The sequence below is a fragment of the Nicotiana tomentosiformis genome, chromosome 8, assembly GCF_000390325.3.
Source record: "Nicotiana tomentosiformis chromosome 8, ASM39032v3, whole genome shotgun sequence".
NCBI classification, from domain to species: domain Eukaryota; kingdom Viridiplantae; phylum Streptophyta; class Magnoliopsida; order Solanales; family Solanaceae; genus Nicotiana; species Nicotiana tomentosiformis.
The window spans coordinates 110,234,939-110,255,263 of record NC_090819.1 but is presented as its reverse complement, the minus strand read 5'-3'; the positions used below and the strand labels follow the sequence as shown (position 1 = coordinate 110,255,263).

The following is a 20,325-nucleotide window of genomic DNA, read 5'->3' as shown; positions in this document are numbered from 1 at the left end:
GATCAAAGCCAAATGTGATTCCCTTCTCATCGTAAACCAAGTCAACAGAACGTTTGAAGTAAAAGCAGAACAGATGCGGAGGTACTTGGACAAATTGCAGGTGACCCTGAACCAATTCAAGGAATGGACTCTACAGCATGTACCCTGAGAACAAAACAGTGAGGCCGATTCACTAGCCAACTTGCGGTCGTCTGTCGAGTCCGATGTATTCAGCTCGGGGGCGGTGGTACAATAGATGAACTCGGTCGTAGAAGAAGGTCACACCGAAGTTTACTCAACAAGCGTTACTTGGGATTGGAGAAACAAATACATAGACTACTTGAAGACAGGAAAATTGCCTTCGGTTCAGTGTACGAGCGATCATTGTGGCCTTACAGGCCCGTATGTCGAATGTATAAGTTTTTATATCAAATTGGGTCGTCTAATATTGAGTATTCCCTTATGTTTATTCTGGTTAGCCTATGACGGCCCGTTTGAACCATTTGCCAATGACAGTACGATAAGAAGGATATGTAATGTTGGTACTCAGTTGAGTAAGACACTGGGTGCCCGTCGCGGCCCATCGGTTTGGGTCGTGACTAAAGTGGTATCAGAGTAGTTCTGTCCTAGGGAGTCTACAAGCCGTGTCTAGTAGAGTCTTGTTTATGGGTGGGTTGTGCACCAGACTTATAAGCAGGAGGCTACAAGGCATTTAGGATTGTCACTCTTTCTTATTACTCTAGATCGTGTGGTAGAGTTCAGTTGTAAGAATTCAAACTCCTAACTTTTATTTTATTCATTATACAAAGACATTTACATCCAGAAAGATAGTTGGTAAGAAAATGAATGTGGTTGTGGAAGAGTTGAGTCATAGGAACTCGATTTTGCATCATGCTTATGATGAGTAAATGTGAGGTATTCAGCAGATCAAGTGTGTACTAAGATGTGTAAGCTTCTTGATAAGGAGCCCTAAGGAAAGAATATCTATCCACCCATATAGTAAAAAGAAATAAGAGAATCAGAAGGTAAATACAAGTTTCAACAAGTAAAAGAAGCTATGTGAAGAAGGATACGAGGTACCCAGTTAGTGAAAATTATCTGTATTTACAATTCAGGCAGAGAAATATAAGCATTCTGAGTTACTTTCAACAATAACAAAGGTATATTCACTTGAAAACACCATTTTAGTTATGCCCTGTGGGAGCTAACAAATATAATTTAAGAGAAGGATGGGATATCAGCATCCAGCTGGGGTTAGAGTAACCCAAAATTGTGGATGGATTGTTATCATTAGCTCACATTTCCGAGGTATATTGCAAATGTGGTAATGGTTCTCCTTGTGAGACACCCAGATGGTGCACTCTAGAATAGTACAATCAGATATGAATACTAGAATGATCAGAAATTTCAGAAGATTGACATTGGAATCCTAGAAGGGATAAATATTTACCTTTGTATGGCTCTCGTCCCTAGTAAAGAGAGAGTGTTAGGAGACCCGAAGAGCCAGTGAGTTGATTCAGGAAGAGCCTAGCCATGTCTAAACAAAAGGATACAGACAAATCAGCAGGTTGTGCAAGATAAACATAGTGAAACCCAACATAGGGAATTCAGTCTCGCAAATATGATGACATCATAATCCTTGAGAAATATTCATATAGGAGTTTTGATTGTTAAAGGTAGCGTATAAGTGTTACGAAAAAAAATGGTGCCACTCCATAAGAAAGTGGCATAAGCGTATAAGCGTATAAGACAGTCAAAAATTTCAGTTCAGAATCAACCTTACGAGCACAAGGGCGTTGAGGTAAGTAATTAAGGATAATTATAGGTGAGTAAGAACATCAAAAATTCTTTTGGGTATATGATGTAATAAGCTCGCATCTTTACATGAGTCAAAGGGTCTCTCTTAAGTACTACAAAGAAAGACTAGCTAAGGGAATAAGAAAGAAGGCTTCAACTTAAGCATAGTGACATAAGGAAGAAATGGTCTTGTAACAATAGTCTCACAACAACATTGTATGCACTCCATAAGAAAGTGGCATCTATCGTGGCTAATGAACGGAAAATAAAATTCAAAAGATGATAGTTGAGATCATATGAGTTACAGGAAATTCCAGTATTTGTGGTCAATGAGATAAGCTATGTATTCATGCAACAAGTGGTAGAACGATCATGAAAAGTAATTGCTTATGTTTAAAGATAACTAAGAAAGCACGAGAAGACTTACCCGACCCGCGATTTAGAGTTAGCCGTGGTGATTCATGCACTAAAGATGTGGAGGCACTATTTGTATGGCATTTATGTTGATATATATACGGATCATAAGAGCCTTCAATATATCTTCAATCAAAAGGAATTGAATTTACGCCAAAGGAGATGGTTGGAGCTACTGAAAGACTATGGCGTTGATATTTTATACCATCCGGGGAAGGCGAATGTAGTAGCAGACACCCTCAGCCGTAGATCTATGGGTATCCTGTCATATTTACAGCTAGAGAAGTGTGGGATAGCCCATGAGATTCATCAGCTAGCTAGCCTTGGAGTTCGATTACTAGACTCAGGTGATACCGGAGTTACTATTCAGGACACGGCAACATCCTCTTTAGTAACTGAAGTGAAGGAATGCCAGTATGAGGATTATGTGCTAGCTCATTACAGAGATACATCCCCTAAAAAGGAGAATACACCATTTGAGATTACATGAGATGGATTCATCAGATATCGAGGTCGATTATGTGTTCTAATATGACAGGGTTGCGCCAATAGGTTATGGGAGAAACTCACTATTCTCGTTATTCTATTTATCCAGGAGCGACGAAGATATATCATGATATCAGGGGAATATACTGGTGGGAAAAAATGAAGAAGGATATAGTAGAGTTTGCTGCTCAGTGCCCAAATTGTCAGTGGGTTAAGATTGAGCATCAGAAACCCTGTGGATTTTTACAGGCCATAGAGATTCCGACTTGGAAATGGGAAGTGATTAATATGGATTTCATCATGGGATTACCTTGTACCTAACGTAAGTTCAATGCTATATGGGTTATTGTCGATACACTTACAAAAGCAGCCCATTTTCTGTCTGTCAGGACTATTTACTCAGCAGAGGATTATGCAAGGCTTTACATTAGGGAGATAGTACGACTTCATGGTGTCACTATATCTATTATCTCAGATAGAGGTGCTCAGTTTATAGGTAATTTCTGGAGGTCCTTCCAAAAAGGATTGGGGACTCAGGTAAGTCTTAGTACAACATTTGTTCCCCAGACAAACGGTCAGGTTGAACGTACTATTTAGACACTGGAGGATATGCTATGGGCTTGTGTGATGGAATTTAGAGATAGCTGGGATGATCATCTTCCACTTATTGAGTTTGCATATAATAATAGTTATCATTCCAGCATTCAGATGGCTCCATACGAAGCTCTTTATGGGCAAAAGTGTAGGTTTCCTATAGGATGGTTCGAGATTGGGGAAACTAAGTTAGTAGGACCAGAGTTGGTACAGTAGGTAGTTGAGAAGATTAAGATTATAAGGTAAAGGTTGTTAGCAACACAGAGTCGTCAAAAGTCCTATGCAGATAATCGACGACGAGACTTGGAGTTTCAGGTAGATGACTGGGTATTCCTAAAGGTATCACTGATGAAAGGCATTATGAGATTCGGTAAGAAAGGAAAGCTTATCCCTCGGTGTATTGGACCTTATACGATTATACGAAGAGTAGGCCAAGTAGCATATGAGTTTGCCTTCCAAATTGGAGTCTGTACATCCAGTATTTCATGTGTCTATGCTCAGTAAGTGTATTATAGAATCTTCTAAAGTCATTCCAGTTGACGATGTTCAGGTTACAGAGAAGCTATCATATGAGGAAGCTCCCATTGCTATACTAGATAGACAAGTTCAAAGATTAAGAACTAAGGATGTAGCTTCGGTTAAAGTACTTTGGATTACAATAATGTGGAGGAGATGACTTGGGAAGATGAAGAAGAAATGAAGACTAGGTATCCTCACTTGTTTCCACTTCCGGAGGAGGATCAAACTGAGACATCACAGCCTTTAGGTTGGTAGCAGTACCGTTACAGAGGAGTCTCTGAAAATATTTCTATAGATTTCTCGAAGTTTAACATTCGAGGACGAATATTTCTAAGGGGGAAAGATTGTTACACCCTGTGTGTTCCAAGGTGACGTAATGCATATGAGACTTTTTAATCATTATTTAAATGATTTTAAAGTCATAATATGGCTATATATGATATTTGGATAGAAAATATGAAGTTTGGGAAAAATCGGATTAAAGTTACGGAAAAGCCGATTAAGGATTTGCCTTGTAATAGAGCGTTTTGAGAAATACCTTTAGTGTATTATATGAGGTATTTTTTGAACATATTATATACCAAATTGAAGGTCTTGGAATGTAGTTTCCAATTCTCTTAACCGTTCGTTCATACGACACCCGGATAAAGAGTTATAAGCATTGGGAGAAGGACCAATGTTAGGGTGCCAAGTAGCACCTTTTGACTTTTCAAACAAAATGGATATTTATATCCTGATCTCGTTTCTTTCTTCAATTTTACAAAACACACAACCAAATAAGACCCCTAACTTTACTCTTAAGCTCTCTGCAAGAGTTCAAACAAGATTATCATCCCGGGCACGGAATCAAGAAACGATAACATTAAAACGATCACTACGACGTAAGTATCGCTATATCGCCTCTCTTTTTCTTTGTAGTTTGAGTTTTGGAAGGTACTTCATAGTTAATAAAATGTGTACTTTCTGTATTTAAGTGTTTAATTATCAAGAAAGGTTGATAAATTCATTTCCTAATAGTTAGAACTCACGGGACGGTGATCGGAAGCCGTGAGTTCGAGTTATTTGACTTGTAGTGGACTGTTTTGTGGGATGTTTCGTGTTGCCTTTGGGCTTTCAATTTTTATATTGTTTAATGGAGTTTTGGAGGAAAAATGGTATGGATAAACACCACATAATAACGGAATGGTGGGCTGGTCGTTCGTCATAACATTTTCAGGTCGTTTGACACTACTACTATGGTCGTTTTGTATATGAAGAGATTGGGGTGTGTTGGGCTATTTTGTAGTATTTTGTGGTGTATATAAGGTTGGAAAATAATGTATACATGTTGATATTGTTGTGTTTGGTATTTTCTTGAATTTGAAGGAAGTAAGGATTATAGGGGAGATGCTGCCCGTTTTAATACAAAATAAGTTTATCGTTCATTGTGCAATAGTTGTACCTTTCATAACTTAATGATAGTAATATTATTGTTGTTGTAGATTAAGGTAAGAAGAGGCGAGTTCAACTTGGTGATTGGAAATATTGTGATAAGGTATGTTAAGGCTATCCCTTCTTTCTTTTTGGCATGATCCAAATCATACAAACGAAACGAGCAAAATACGCAACTTTCATAAATGACTCTATTTATAAAAATACTAGGGGTGTATATATTATTGATTCCCCATGTGAATTATTATTATATCCTCTGTTCATGGGTCTAAAAAAAATACGTATTTGATAAAGTTTATCCGAAAGGCATATTAATTTTATGATACTCCGAGAAATCTTATTAACGTATTTCTTATGCATTTCATGCATTTATACATGCACACTGACCCTTGACTAGATGGTGTTATATACGCGTATATTATATGTATATGGGATATGGAAAAAGTTTATGGCGTTATATATGCACCACCACCTGATCAACTAGTATACGTTGATGATTTGCCCATAGTGGCCGAGATGATATGATGGGATGCCCTCAGAGGCTTGATGATGTTATGAACGCATATACCTATGCATAGTATGACATTTATACGCATATGCATGGCATTGTAAATATTAAATAATTCACAGAGCTATTTAGACTTACATGTCGAGTCCTTTACTCTATGTTTCTCTCATGACTTTTATTTACTGATGTTCATTCCTTACATACTCGGTACTTTATTTGTACTGACATCCCTTTTGCTTGGGGGCGCTGCATTTCATGCCCGCAGGTCCCGTTAGACAGGTTGAGAGTCCTCCAAGTAGGCTATCAGCTCAGCGGAAGGTATCGGTGCGCTCCATTTGCTCCGGAGTTGCTATTTGGTCAGTATGATTAGGACATGTATTGATTGGTATGGCTTATGATATTTATGTACTCTTAGAGGCTTGTAGACAGATGTCATGTATATTAAATATTGTATGGCCTTATCGGCCTATGTTTAGTGTAAGAGCGATCATTGTGGCCTTATAGCCCCGTATGTCGAATGTATAAGTTTTTATATCAGATTGGGTCGTCTTATATTGAGTATTCTCTTATGTTTATTCTGGTTAGCCCATGACGGCCCGTTTGGACCATTTGCCAATGACAATATGATAAGAAGGATATGTAACGTTGGTACTCAGTTGAGTAAGGCATCGGGTGCCCGTCGTGGCCCATCGGTTTGGGTCGTGACACATTTTGGGTTGTAATCCTATGGTTACTTACATAGCGTGCATGAATGAAACTTTCTTTTATCTTTATGAAGCTTTGACTTCAAAGGAAAAATATTTACCTAAAGACATTATTCATGTTTTGTCGTATATCTTAAAATAATTTTAATTGAAGAGGCTTTTGTATCCTCTTATTAGGCATATAGATGTTTATTAATCTATGGGATGGTTCACTCGTGTCTGGTAGAGTACCGGGTGCCAGTCACGTAGTTTTAGGGCATGACAAACTTGGTATGAGAGCCCTAGGTTCTAATTCGAGTCCTAGGAAGTTTATGGAATCGTGTCTTGTAGAGTTCTCTTTATTGGTGTGTTGTGCACCACACTTATATCGAGAAGGCTATATGGACTTTATAAGAATATTTCACTCCTTCTTATTCTATAATCGTGCAATAGAACTAAGAAATATTTCCTAACTCATGCCCTATATCAATTGGTAGAAGATGGTGAACACGCGTGGCGGTAATATGAATCGGGAAGCTGCTCCTATACTTGATGCTGCTTCGAGAGGGGTACCCGCTAGACCTAGGGGCCGACCTCCGAAGTCTGCAAGAGCATGGACTGTGCCAGCTCCAATGGTTCCAAGGATGGTCGAGGAGCTCGAGGAAGAAGTTGATGAGGCACCTGCTCCACCTCCAAAACCAAATCACTTGGAAAAGATCCTCACTGATATTAGAAAGGTGATGGATACTTTTTCTGACCTCATGGCTATGCAGACCCAACAGAACCTTCAAGTGGGTATTCAGGCACTCCAACAAGGAGGGATGAGAGCACCAACGGTTGAGGAGCATAGTTGGCCATGAAATTTGTGACACTTGAGCCGCCAGTTTTCACTGGTACAGATCCTAGTGCAGACCTTGAGGACTTCTTGGAGGAAGTTGAGAAAGCTACTACTTTGCTGGGAGTTAAAGACTACTGGGTGGTTCGATTGGCAGTCTACCAGTAGAAAGACATTGCTGACCTCTGGTTCAAAGGGGTAGAGAAATGTCGACAGGAGGATGCACCTCCAATGATTTGGGCAGAATTTAAGAAGACCTTCATTAAGAAGTGGTTACCACCAGGAGTGAGAGCCGCCCTTACGCTATTGTTTGAGACCTTAAATCAGGATACCATGATCGTCCTTGACTATAACATCAAATTCTAGAATTTATCCCGTTATGCTCCCCACCTCATCCCCACCGAGGATGAGAAGATTGATCGCTTTGCTCGTGGCTTGATTCCGAGCATCAAAAAAGATACGGCTAGTGGGAGAAGAAACACTACCTATACTGACTCTTTAGATCTAGCAATGGATCTCGAGAGGATTCATCACGATGAGAGGGCCAACAGGGAGCAGAACAAAAAGGCTCAGAATTTTGGCACTTTCAGTGCAGTGCCTAGTTCGGGCAAGGGGCAGAACAACAGAGGATCATCTAGCCCACCGCAGTCTAGGATGCAAACAACTTTTAGTATCCCTCCAGTGGCATACAGTTCCGGACAAGGAGGCCAGTCTAGGTCCATTCAGAGTGAGCATCGTACTGCACTGCAGGGTCAGAGTAGTGTGGGTTCTCATGAGCGTCACCCTAGTATTACCAGGGGGCCCCGTGGTCCGTGCTATGGTTGTGGGTTAATGGGTCATATCCGAAAGTTTTTCCCTAACGGGCAACGGGGTTCGAGAGCTCACCCGACACCCTCTATGGCTACTACTTCAGCTGCACCGCCCTCACCTAGGGGTAATGGGGCCCACAACTAGCACAATGTCGGAAATGTGCCACAGACAGCTGCTACTTCTCAAGGAAATCATCCACGTTTCTATGTCATGCCTACTCACCCTACTACAGATGTTATCATCACAGGTATACTTACAGTTTGTACTCAAGATGCTTATGCTCTTATGGATCCTAGATCTACTTTTTCCTATGTTACTCCGTACTTTGCTTTGGATTTTGGGATAGAGCCAGAATAACTACTTGAACCATTTTCTGCGTTGACTCCGGTGGGAGATTCTGTTATTGCCTCCGGTGTTTATAGGGGTTGTGTGATTATAATTCAAGATCGAGAGACTACGACATACCTCATTGAGCTAAAAATGGTTAACTTTGATGTGATTATGGGGATGGATTGGTTATACAAGTGTTATGCCATTCTTGATTGTCGTGCTAAAGTGGTCAAGTTTGAGTTTCCTAATGAGCCAGTTCGTGAGTGGAAAGGCAATGTTGCTGAGCCTCGACGTAAATTTATTTCATACCTTAAGGCGAAGAAGGTGATCATGCAGGGATGTCTTTATCATTTAGTCAGATTCATTAACATAACTACAAAGGTAACAAGCATTCGATCTGTGCTAATTGTTAACGAGTTTCCTGATGTTTTTCCTGATAAGCTTCCGAGTATTCCACCAGATCAGGTTATCGACTTTGGGATAGATGTGGTGCCAGATACGCAACCGATATCAATTCCCACGTACCGAATGGCTCCAGCCGAGTTAAGAGAATTGAAGGAGCAATTAAAAGATTTACTGGATAAAGGGTTTATTAGACCTAGTGTATCACCTTGGGGTGCACAAGTGTTGTTTGTGAAAAAGAAAGATGGTTCTTTGAGGATGTGTATTGACTACATGCAACTTAACAAAGTGAACGTCAAGAATAGGTATCCATTACCTCGAATAGATGACTTGTTTGACCAGTTGCAAGGGGTAAAGTTCTTCTCGAAGATTGATTTAAGGTCGGGTTATCATCAGTTGAAAATTCGAGAGAAGGATATTCCCAAAATGACTTTTTGGACCCGCTACGGGCATTATGAATTTTTGGTGATGTCATTTGGGCTAACAAATGCACTCGCAGCCTTTATGGATCTAATGAATTAGGTTTTCAAACCATTTCCTGACACATTCGTGATTGTTTTCATTGATGACATATTAGTCTATTCGCGAAGTCAAGAGGAGCATGCCGATCATTTGAGAATATTATAGCATACGCTTTTGGAGAATGAGTTATATGCCAAATTCTCCAAGTGTGAATTTTGGCTTGAATCTGTGGCATTCTTGGGTCATGTGGTATCTCGTGAAGGTATTAAGGTTGATCTTCAAAAGATTGAAGCGGTTAAGAGTTGGCGTAGACCAACTACACCGACAGAGATCCGTAGTTTCTTGGGATTAACGGGTTACTATCGGCAGTTTGTTGAAGGTTTTTCTACTCTTGCATCTCTATTAACCAAGTTGACACAGTAAGCTATGAAGTTTCAGTGGTCGGATGCTTGCGAGAGAAGTTTTTAAGAGTTGAAAGCTAGATTGACTACGACGCCGGTATTGACGTTGCCAACATATTTGGGTGACTTTATGGTTTACGGTGATGCCTTTAGAGTTGGGTTGGGTTGTGTCTTGATGCAAAAAGGTAAGGTTATCACTTATGCTTCTAGACAGTTGAAGAACCACGAGAAGAACTATCGGACCATGACTTGGAACTTGCCGCGGTTGTATTTGCTTTGAAAATTTGGCTGCATTACTTGTATGGTGAGCACTGTGAAGTATACGCCGACCACAAAAGCTTGCAATATATATTCAAGTAGGAATTAAACCCGAGGCAAAGGAGATGGCTAGAATTATTGAAGGATTATGAGTTAAGCATTCATTACCATCTGGGAAAGGCGAATGTGGTAGCCGACGCGCTAAGCCAAAAGTCAGGAGGTACTTTGGCACATTTACCGATAGCTAAAGAGATTTCTGTTTGTGCCATAGCACATTTCTCTCTTATTGAGCGTGTCAAGGCTAAGCAATTTAAAGATCCAAATTTTTTGAATATTCGAAATGGTGTACAATCTAAAGATAACCTCATTTTTTCTCTTGACGAGGATGGGGTGTTGAGGATGAACGGTCGCTTGTGTGTGCCAGATATTGATGGACTTCGTAATGAAATTATGGTTGAGGCACACAGCTCGAAATATTCTATATATCCAGGGTCCACAAAAATATAAAAGGACTTGCGGGAGATCTATTTGTGGAATCGAATGAAGGAAAATGTTTCAGACTTCGTGGCTAGGTCTTTAAATTTCCAACAAGTAAAAGCTGAGCATCAAAGACCTGGTGGGTTGGCTCAAAATATTGAGATTCCACTTTGGAAGTGGAAGATGATTAATATGGACTTTGCGGTGGGTTTGCCTCGCACCCGCTTAATGACTCTATTTGGGTGATTATAGACCGACTTACAAAGTCGGCGCATTTCTTACCAGTAAAGATGACTGACACGGCACTAGAGTATGCTAAGTTGTACTTGAAAGAAATTGTCAGACTTCACGGTATTCCAGCTTCCATTATATCTGATAGAGGGGTCCAATTTACTACTAATTTTTGGCAGTCCTTTCAAAAGGGATTGGGTACAAGTGTTAATTTGAGTACCGCTTTTTATCCACAGACTGACGGACAAGCTGAGAGAACTATTCACACGCTTGAGGATATGTTGCGGGCTTGTGTCCATAATTTTGGTGGGAATTGGGATGAACACTTACCTCTGATCGAATTTGCCTACAATAATAGCTATCATGCTAATATCCAGATGGCTCCAATTGAGGCTTTGTACGGACGACATTGTTGATCACCTATTGGATGGTTTGAGCCGACTCAGGTAGGACTACTTGGTCCCGATCTTGTACATGATGCCTTGGAGAAGGTGGCTTTGATTCAACAACGGCTTAAGATTGCTCAGAGCCGACAAAAAATCTATACATATGTACATCGATGTAAGTTGGAGTTTAAAGAGGATGATCAAGTGTTATTGAAAGTATCGCCAATAAAGGACGTTATGAGATTTGCGAAGAAGGGCAAGTTAAGTCCTAGATTCATTGGTCCATATCTTATCTTGAAAAGGATTGGGGAAGTAGCCTACAAGCTGGAGTTACCTGCATCGATGACTTTGGTTCATCTTGTTTTTCATGTATCGATGCTACGAGGGTATGTGCCCGATCCTGCTCACATCGTCTCACCGGAGGTAGTAGAAATAAATGATGGCTTAACTTATGACGAAGAACCTGTTGAGATTCTTGATAGGCAAGTCCATAGGTTGAGGACTAAGTACATGGCTTTAGTTAAAGTCTTAAGGCGTAATCATGACGTCGAGGAGGCTACTTGGGAGGCCGAGTAAGATATGAAAATTTGATATCCACACTTATTCGCGACTTCAGGTATAACTATTTTTTTTAGAAATTTTGAGTTTTGAATTTATCATAATTACTTCCATGGGGCAAGTAATTGATTGATTTATCTATTGCACATGGTTGTTAGACTTGTCTTATGGTAATAAATTTTATTGTTGTAATGTTGGGATAGGCTATGTACTGGTGTCTGGAGATATATGAAGTCGCAGATGCATTCATTGAGGTAGATGTGATGCGTAGAGCCATGTGTGGCCTTTTATATTGTATTCTTATAGCTCGTTGTGAGGTTGGAATTTTGGGATAAGCCTATTAACGAAGGAAACTCTACCGAAATTTTTAAAAATTTGGAGGGTTAGTCAAATTTCGAAGCCTTAAAGATTTAAGGAGTAAGCAAAAGGCATGGAGATTATGCTTTCAGACTTTAACACGACCAAGAATTTACATTTGAGGACGAATGTTTCTAAGTGGGGGAAAATATAATGCCCCGTAAATTCTTTTAGTTAATTTCTACTAATTTTGAGCTTGAGAATGCAATGTAATTAAATCTGAACTACATGATTATTTGAGTGGAACAAAGTTATTGGAATGCTTAGGGATAATGTCGATAGTTAGTCCTTAAATTAGTGGAGGTTACAAGGTCATCAAATTCATTTGGAGTATATCAAGTTTCTATGTCATAAGTGCTGAAATTTTAAGAATTCAATGGTATGTAACCAACTTGAAGAGTTAAAATTTAATAAGGAAATAAGGATTTAAAATCCTAGCCTTCAGTTGGCAACGAGAAAGGATTTAGAAAACTAGGAAAGTTGTTAGCCAACAAAGAGACCAAGGGGACAAGGATATAGAAAGGGGGGACTAGGAAATTAATTAAATATCAAAGATAAAGGAATAATGGAAGTAATTATGAAAGACAAAAAGCAAGCTTATTAAGTTGGGAAATGGAATGATTAAAGTTGAAGACCAAAATGTTGCTTCAGTGATGGAATAAACTGGAACCCAGCGTGAGACAGTGAAGTGCAGCGAAGGCGTGTAACTCAGCATCCAAAATTTAAAACCCACAGTTGAAGTTTTTATAGGCATTTCGTAGAGAGAGAAATTATATTATTTTGGACTTGGTCTTGGGGATTAGAGAGAAGGAGGAGCTCTTTACCATTAATACATATTCAAGGTAAGAATTAAATGCCTTTCTTTGATAGATTTGGTTCATTTATTACATCTCTTAACCCTCCAACATCATGGGATTCATAGATTTTTTAAGATAATCTCAAGGACATTTCAAGAAACTCAAATCTTAAAACTTTTAGGGTTTGACAAAGAGGTAATTCCTTCACTCTAATCTTATGTACTATACTCCATGGGTGTAGTAGAGTATATTTATGATGGAGTCAACCCGGTACTTGACTTCAAAGTCATACGGTATGCCCACAGGACTTCGGGCAAGATTTCCTTCCCCTTTCCTTTTGAACCGTTCAACCTCTTTTTTAGGTTTTGGAGTATAGTTTTGTTCGTCGATTCTGCTTGCCCGTCACTACTAGGGTGGTAAGGCATTGATAATATATTTTTAATCTTATGATCTTCGAAAAACTTACTTACCTTGCTGCCAACAAATTATTTTCCATTGTCGCAAAAGATTTCGGCCGGTATCCCAAATTGACATATTATGTGATCCCAAATGAAGTCGATGACTTCTTTCTCTTGGACCTTCTAGAATGCCTGAGCCTCGACCCATTTGGAAAAATAATCAATCATGAATAGTATGAACTGAACTTTACCAGGTGCCCATGGTAGGGGACCGACGATGTCCATTCCCCATTTCATAAACGGCCATGGTGACAGGACCAGGTGGAGCATCTCTCCCCGTTGATGAATCATCCGGTTGTGTCTTTGGAACTCGTTACACTTTCGCACGAAGTCTTTTGCATCCTTCTCCATTTAATTCCAATAGTAGCCGGCTCTAATTAGATTCTGAACTAAGGATTCTGCCCCCGAATGGTTCCCACAAGTGCCCTCGTGAACTTCTCTCATGACGCATTTAGTCCCTCCCAGCCCTAAGCATCTGGCCAGGGGTCGAAGAAGGATATCCTGAACAATGCCCCTTCGACTAAGCTAAATCTGGCAGCTTTGGTGCGCAGGGCTCTCGATTTAAGGCCATACAATCTTTCATATACATGACATCCGTCTACAAGCCTCTAAGAGTACATAAATGTTATAAAGGTCGGGACAGAGTCCTGCCATACCAATCAATACATGTCCTAATCATACTGACCAAATAGCAACTCCGGAGCAAATGGAGCGCACTAACACCTTCCACTGAGCTGATAGCCTACTTGGAGGACTCTCAACCTGTCTAACGGGACCTGAGGGCATGAAACGCAGCGTCCCCAGGCAAAAGGGATGTCAGTACAAATAAAGTACTGAGTATGTAAGAAATGAACATCAGTAAATAAAAGTCATGAGAGAAACATGGAGTAAAGGACTCGACATGCAAGTCTGAATAGCTTTATGAATTAGTTAATATTTACAATGCCATGCATATGCGTATAAATATCATACCATGCATAGGTATATGCGTTCATAACATCATCAAGCCTCTGAGGGTATCCCATTATATCATCTCGGCCACTGTGGGCAAATCATCAACGTATACCAGCTGATCAGGTGGTGGTGCGTATATAATGCCATAACTTTTTTTCATATCCCATAGACATATAATATACGCTTATATAATGACATCTGGTCATGGGTCAATGTACATGTATAAATGCATGAAATGCATAAGAAATGCGTTAATAAGATTTCTCGGAGTATCATAAAATCAATATGCCTTTCGGATAAACGTTATCAAATACGTATTTTTCTAAGACCCATGAACAGAGGATATAATAATAATTCACATGGGGAACCAAGAATATAGACACTCATAATATTTCTATGAATAGAGTCATTTATGAAAGTTGCGTATTTTGCTCGTTTCGTTTATATCATTTGGATCATGCCAAAAAGAAAGAAGGGATAGCCTTAACATACCTTATCACAATATTTCCAATCACCAAGTTGAACTCGCCTCTTCTTACCTTAATCTACAACAACAATAATAATACTATCATTAAGTTACGAAAGGTACAACTATCGCACAACGAACGACAAACTTATTTTGTATTAAAACGGAGAGCATTTCCCCTATAATCCTTACTTCCTTCAAATCCAAGAAAACACAAAACACAACAATAACAACATGTATATATTATTTCCAACCTTATATACAACACAAAATACTACAAAATAGCCCAACACACCCCAATCTCTTCATACACAAAACGACTACCATAGTAGTGTCAAACTGCCCGAAAATGTTACGACGAACGACCAGCCCACCATTCCGTCATTATGTGGTGTTTCTACACACCATTTGTACTCCAAAACTCCATTAAACAGTATAAAAATATACATCCCAAAGTCAACACGAAACATCCCACAAAACAGTCCACTACAAGTCAAATAACTCGAACTCAATGCTTCCGATCACCGTCCCGTGAGTTCTAACTATTAGAAAACGAATTTATCAACCTTTCTTGATATTTAAGCACTTAAATAAAGAAAGTACACGTTTTATTAATTATGAAGTACCTACCAAAACACAAACTAGAAAGAAAAGGAGAGGCGATATAGCGATACTTACGTCGTAGGGATCGTTTTAATGTTATTGTTTCTTTATTCAGTGTCGGGGATGATAATCTTGTTTGAAGCTCTTGCATAGAGCTTAAGAGTAAAGTTAGGGGTCTTATTTGGTTGTGTGTTCTGGAAAATTGAAGAAAGAAACGAGATAAGGATATAAATATCCATTTTGTTTTAAAAGTCAAAAGGTGCTACTTGGCACCCTAGCATTGGTCCTTCTTCCAATGCTTATAACTTTTTATCCGGGTGTTGTATGAACGAACGGTTAAGAGCGTTGGAAACTACATTCCAAGATCTTCCATTTGGTTATAATATGTCCCATAAATACCTCATATAGAACACAAAATTTATTTCTCAAAATGCTTAGTTACAAGGCAAATCCTTAGTCGGTTTTTCCGCAACTTTAATCCGATTTTTCCCAAACTTCATAGTTTCTATCCAAATATCATATATAAACATATTATGACTTTACAATTATTTAAATAATGATTAAAAAGTCTCATATGTATTACGTCACCTTGGAACGCACAGGGTGTAACAAAATGAATAGTACTAGGGTCCAGTCCCTGAAAATAGAAATGGAAATGTGGCCGAAAGGCCTAAGCTCCACATGCCTAGTACGAATCATGAACCGTTTCCCAAAAGAAAATAGGACAAGATTTAAGAAGATATAATATATGCAATAACAATTGATATCAAGAAAGAAGCCTTCATATCAATTAACAATTTAGAAAGTAAAATAAAATAATATGGTAAAACATATTTCAAAGTCTTCCTTTAGCATTGATTTTTGCAAAATCATGGTAGATTTTTCATTTACCGGGAGCACTATACCATTACCAATACGAAAGAAGGTCAACTAGGTTATGTCCCTAGCGGTAAGTATCATATACTCTACTTGCTCAGGTCATCTCATCGTTGTGCCGCACGAATCGACTCAGCCATGCTAATAAAGTAGCACAATAGTACCCCTAATGGGAAGTACTCTGCCGTAGTTCCCAACGGTAAGGTAGGTTTTACGCCTACACCAGCACGTGTAGTTTCATGATCTAATGAGGAAAAGTATCCAAGGTCAATCTCGGTGAATTTAAGTAACTCCCAAAACCTTTGCATTTATCAGTGATGGTATTTATAGCTAAATCAACTATTTGAGAATAGTTAAATCCAAAATATTTCATAACTCATGTATTTCCATTTCAAAAAAATACTACAAGTGATATTCCTTATTTATTTAGTTTTTTAAAAATTAAGATAAAATATTTCAAGAAAATAATATTCATAGCACTTAAATCTTTTATGATGCAAGAATGTTACAATCCCAATTAGCTCGTCCCCACAAGCTAGGACTCATATTTAGAAACTCAATTTAATCGTGTTTCGATATGAGTATGGAGAAAAGTTCCGGGGGTAGTAAGTTTCAACGTACCTCAAATTGCTTCCAACCTTACCTCCAAATGATCCAATAATGCCAACGAGTCACAATCTACATATACGAACTCACATAATTCAAGAACGTATCAGAATGATACCAACTAAACCAACTAAGTATCATAAGTTTAACAAAAATCCTCATTTCATCATTTGAAGGTAAATCCTTGAATTTTAACTCCAACTCATTCATTAAACTTGTCATGGGATCTAGTCGTTCCACTAGAAACTCAAAATAACATCGTTCAAATAAGACCCAATACTATTCATCATCTTTACCAACCAACTCTTTAATTTCAAGACTAGCGTCTAGGGTTTTATGAATAGATATTTAAATACAAATATAACTTCATAAATATACTCTACTACGCCCATGGAGTATAGTACATAAGATTGAAATGAAGAAATTACCTCTTTGTCAAACCCTAAAAGTTTCAAGATTTGAGTTTCTTGAAATGTCCTTGAGATTATCTTCAAAAATCTATGAATCCCACGATGTTGGAGGGTTAAGAGATGTAATAAATGAACCAAATCTATCAAAGAAAAGCATTTAATTCTTACCTTGAAGATGTATAAATGGTAAATAGCTCCTCTTTCTCTCTAATCCCCAAGACCAAGTCCAAAATAATATAATTTCTCTCTCTACGAAATGCCGATAAAAACTTCAACTGTGGGTTTTAAATTTCAGATGCTGAGTTGCACGCCTTCACTGCACTTCACTGTCTCACGCTGGGTTCCAATTTATTCCATCACTAAAGCAACATTTTGGTCTTCAACTTTAATTATTCCATTTTCCAACTTAATATGCTTGCTTTTTGTCTTTCATAATTAGTTCTATTATTCCTTTATCTTTGATATTTAATTAATTTCCTTGTCCCCCTCCCCCCACCCCATATCCTTCTCCCCTTTGTTGGCCAACAACTTTCCTAGTTTTCTAAATTCTTTCTCGTTGCCAACTAAAGGCTAGGATTTTAAATCCTTGATTTCAAAATTAGTAGGAATTAACTAAAAGCATTTACAGGGCTTTACAAGTATGCTACCAAAAAGTCAAATGGCGAGGCCATGACCACGAGCCTGAAATTATTGGACGAAAGGCGGTAGGCCTCCCTGGTCCGGTTGGCCGCTCAGAATCAATGAGTAGGGAGGTACTACAATCGAAGAGCTAACCTCTGATATTTTCAAGTCGGGGACTTGGTATTGAGAAAGCTAACACTACACACCAGGAACCCAAATGAAGGAAAACTGGGCCCGAATTGGGAAGGACCGTATCGAGTCATCGGAATAACCGACAAAGTCTAGTATAATCTCGAATCAAGAAAACGGTGTACAACTACCAAACAACTAGAATGTGGCACACTTGAAGCGATACTACTGCTAAGGTACGAACTTAATTCCTTTTTATTTAGTTATATTAAGGACTAACGTATGCAGGTACTCGGTCAGGGGCAAATGTGATTATTAGGTCTAAAAACACGTGTTGTACTATATTTCCCTTGAACCGATTTTGTCCCGAAGCGTATTTTTAGACAAGGTTTTTAACGAGGAAATAGTAAAACGTGCTACTTTAGTTTTGAAGATTAACTTTAAACTGAAATAGATGTTCATTTGCATCGAATTAACAATATCCGAGCCCACAAAAGTTCGACATCAAATACTGGGGGCCATTACCTGTAACACCCCGGAATTTTTTTGAAGTATTTCAGTGTAAAGCCCCGTAATATTCGCAAGTGAATTTAAGGTTTCGTGGTGCCGAACTTTTTGGGTTGAACAATGCACCTGAAAGTAAAGGAAAATTTTTGCTGGAAAAGCGCGTTTATGCGGCCCATTATGCGGCCATATAATCACTCTGCAGACCGCATAATGGCCGCAGAGTGAAGCAGTAAGTTTGGCCAACTTGAGGTCAGTTTTGCGGTCGATTATGCGACCGCATAATCGATATGCGGACCGTATAACGATCGCATAATCCCTCTTGAGTTTTTGCGGAGGGAGTTCTGCGGTGCATTATGCGACCGCAGAACGAGTATGCGGATCACATACTGGTCGCATACCTGGGCCGTAAGTTCAGGCCCCTGAGGACTATTTCTGCGGTCACTTTGCGGACCGCATAACCATTATGCGGTCGCATATGCGACCGCAGACCTGTGTCGGGGCACCCATTTTCTTAATTTAAAACCTGACCCCCATTCCGTTAAAATGCCCCTTAGGTCTATTTTGAGCTCATTTTCAGATGTTTCTAGAATGAGGGAGAGAGGGTTCAAGAGGGAGGGTCTAAGTTTTTATCAAGTTGATCTTCAATCATCACTCAAAGCCTTGGAAATATTCAAGTAGAGCACCAAAAGTTTTCACCCTAAAAGGTAAGGCTTCATCACCCCAACTCTTAATTTCAAATATAGCTATAATGGGGTATTAGTGTGATACTTCATGGGTATGAGGGTGGTTCATCTTGCATGCATGTGATAAAGAGTGTGGGAAAAATAAAAAAGTAACTAGAACCATGAACGTTTTCCTAATTTTGGGTTCAATTTGTATATTGCTAAAATAGATTGAGGTTGCTAAGGGTTCCGGAAAATTGTAGAGTCTAAAGAAGCGCAATTAAGGTATGTTGGCTAAACTTTTTCTCTTGGAATTGAATTCCATAATGTTTTTGTAAGTTTTAAAGTTTGGATTACGTATTAAAAGGTTATGGCTTTGAGTCGTGTTTCAATGAAAGATAGTATGCCAAATTGTGTGAGAAAATCTCAATATTCTTAAGACTCTTAATTGCTCATATGTGTACCTAAAGTCTTGATTTGGAAATGTCTTATTGTTGATAATCTATAAAGATGGTTGGAAGTGAAATAAGTTAATTGGGGATATAGAGTATGGCCAACGTGCCAAGAATTTAAGTTATGATTGTGTCTAGTAGTGCAAATGATTTGAGAAGATGCGATAAAGAATGTGAAATGAGCCTCGACTCAATTGTTTAAAAATGACTTCGAAGATAGAATTGTCTAAAAGCTTTTGTACTAAATTCATGCCCATTAGTGGCTGCTTTAACTAATGCTTTAATTTATAAATATATCCAGTGTGATTCGAGTTCTATATACTCCTGTGTTGAAAATTGTACATTGTCATTTCTGGGGGAGAGTATTGCAAGAGTAAATGGTGTATTGACTGTTTATGATTTTTCATGTGTGTTTCTATTGTTGGTTGGTATGCTTCATTTTTTTTTTTGGAGAAACCATTTGTGTTTGAAGTTTCCATTTCAAATGGATTTGAAGTATATGATTTTTAAAATATCCTATATGTTGATACTTGATGGTGATCTTTGAAATTGAAAGAGGTGAAAGTGTGGAATATGAAATACGGCCATCATGCCAGGAATAAAGAATCTTGTGAATGGCCTAATGAGCCAAGGAAACATTGTCGTTGTGAATGACTGGAAATACTAATGAGAATTCATACAATGTGAAAGATGTTGAGGTGAGTACAATTGTATTTATGATATTTCTGTTTTCAAATCAAATCAAAACTATTTTTGGGAGCATCATTAGCAATACCGAGGAAGGGTGGGTCATAAGGCCCACACCTAAAACTACACGTGCCGATGTAGGGGTGGATTGTGATATTATTCCCCTTAATTGGGATAAA

General features: G+C 38.7%; 2 protein-coding genes across 2 annotated transcripts in view; one reads left to right on the top strand and one right to left on the bottom strand.

The window, feature by feature from the left end:
- The window catches only part of LOC104107654 (GDSL esterase/lipase EXL3-like), a 141,066-nt gene that overhangs the window by 57,515 nt on the left and 63,226 nt on the right, over positions 1-20,325 (bottom strand). The window lies entirely within an intron of this gene.
- On the top strand, positions 7,268-8,413 carry LOC117280356 (uncharacterized). Its single transcript, XM_070184014.1, has 3 exons — positions 7,268-7,387; positions 7,613-8,180; positions 8,289-8,413. The coding sequence occupies exons 1-3, from the start codon at positions 7,268-7,270 to the stop codon at positions 8,411-8,413; spliced, it is 813 nt and encodes a 270-aa protein (XP_070040115.1).

Excerpts from the sequence above, each read along its gene's own strand:
- LOC117280356 (XM_070184014.1), top strand. The coding sequence starts at position 7,268 with ATGAAATTTGTGACACTTGAGCCGCCAGTTTTCACTGGTACAGATCCT. Across the intron at positions 7,388-7,612 it reads TGGGAGTTAAAGACTACTGG|AATTTATCCCGTTATGCTCC; the intron begins GTGGTTCGATTG and ends ATCAAATTCTAG. Across the intron at positions 8,181-8,288 it reads TGCACCGCCCTCACCTAGGG|ATGTTATCATCACAGGTATA; the intron begins GTAATGGGGCCC and ends ACCCTACTACAG.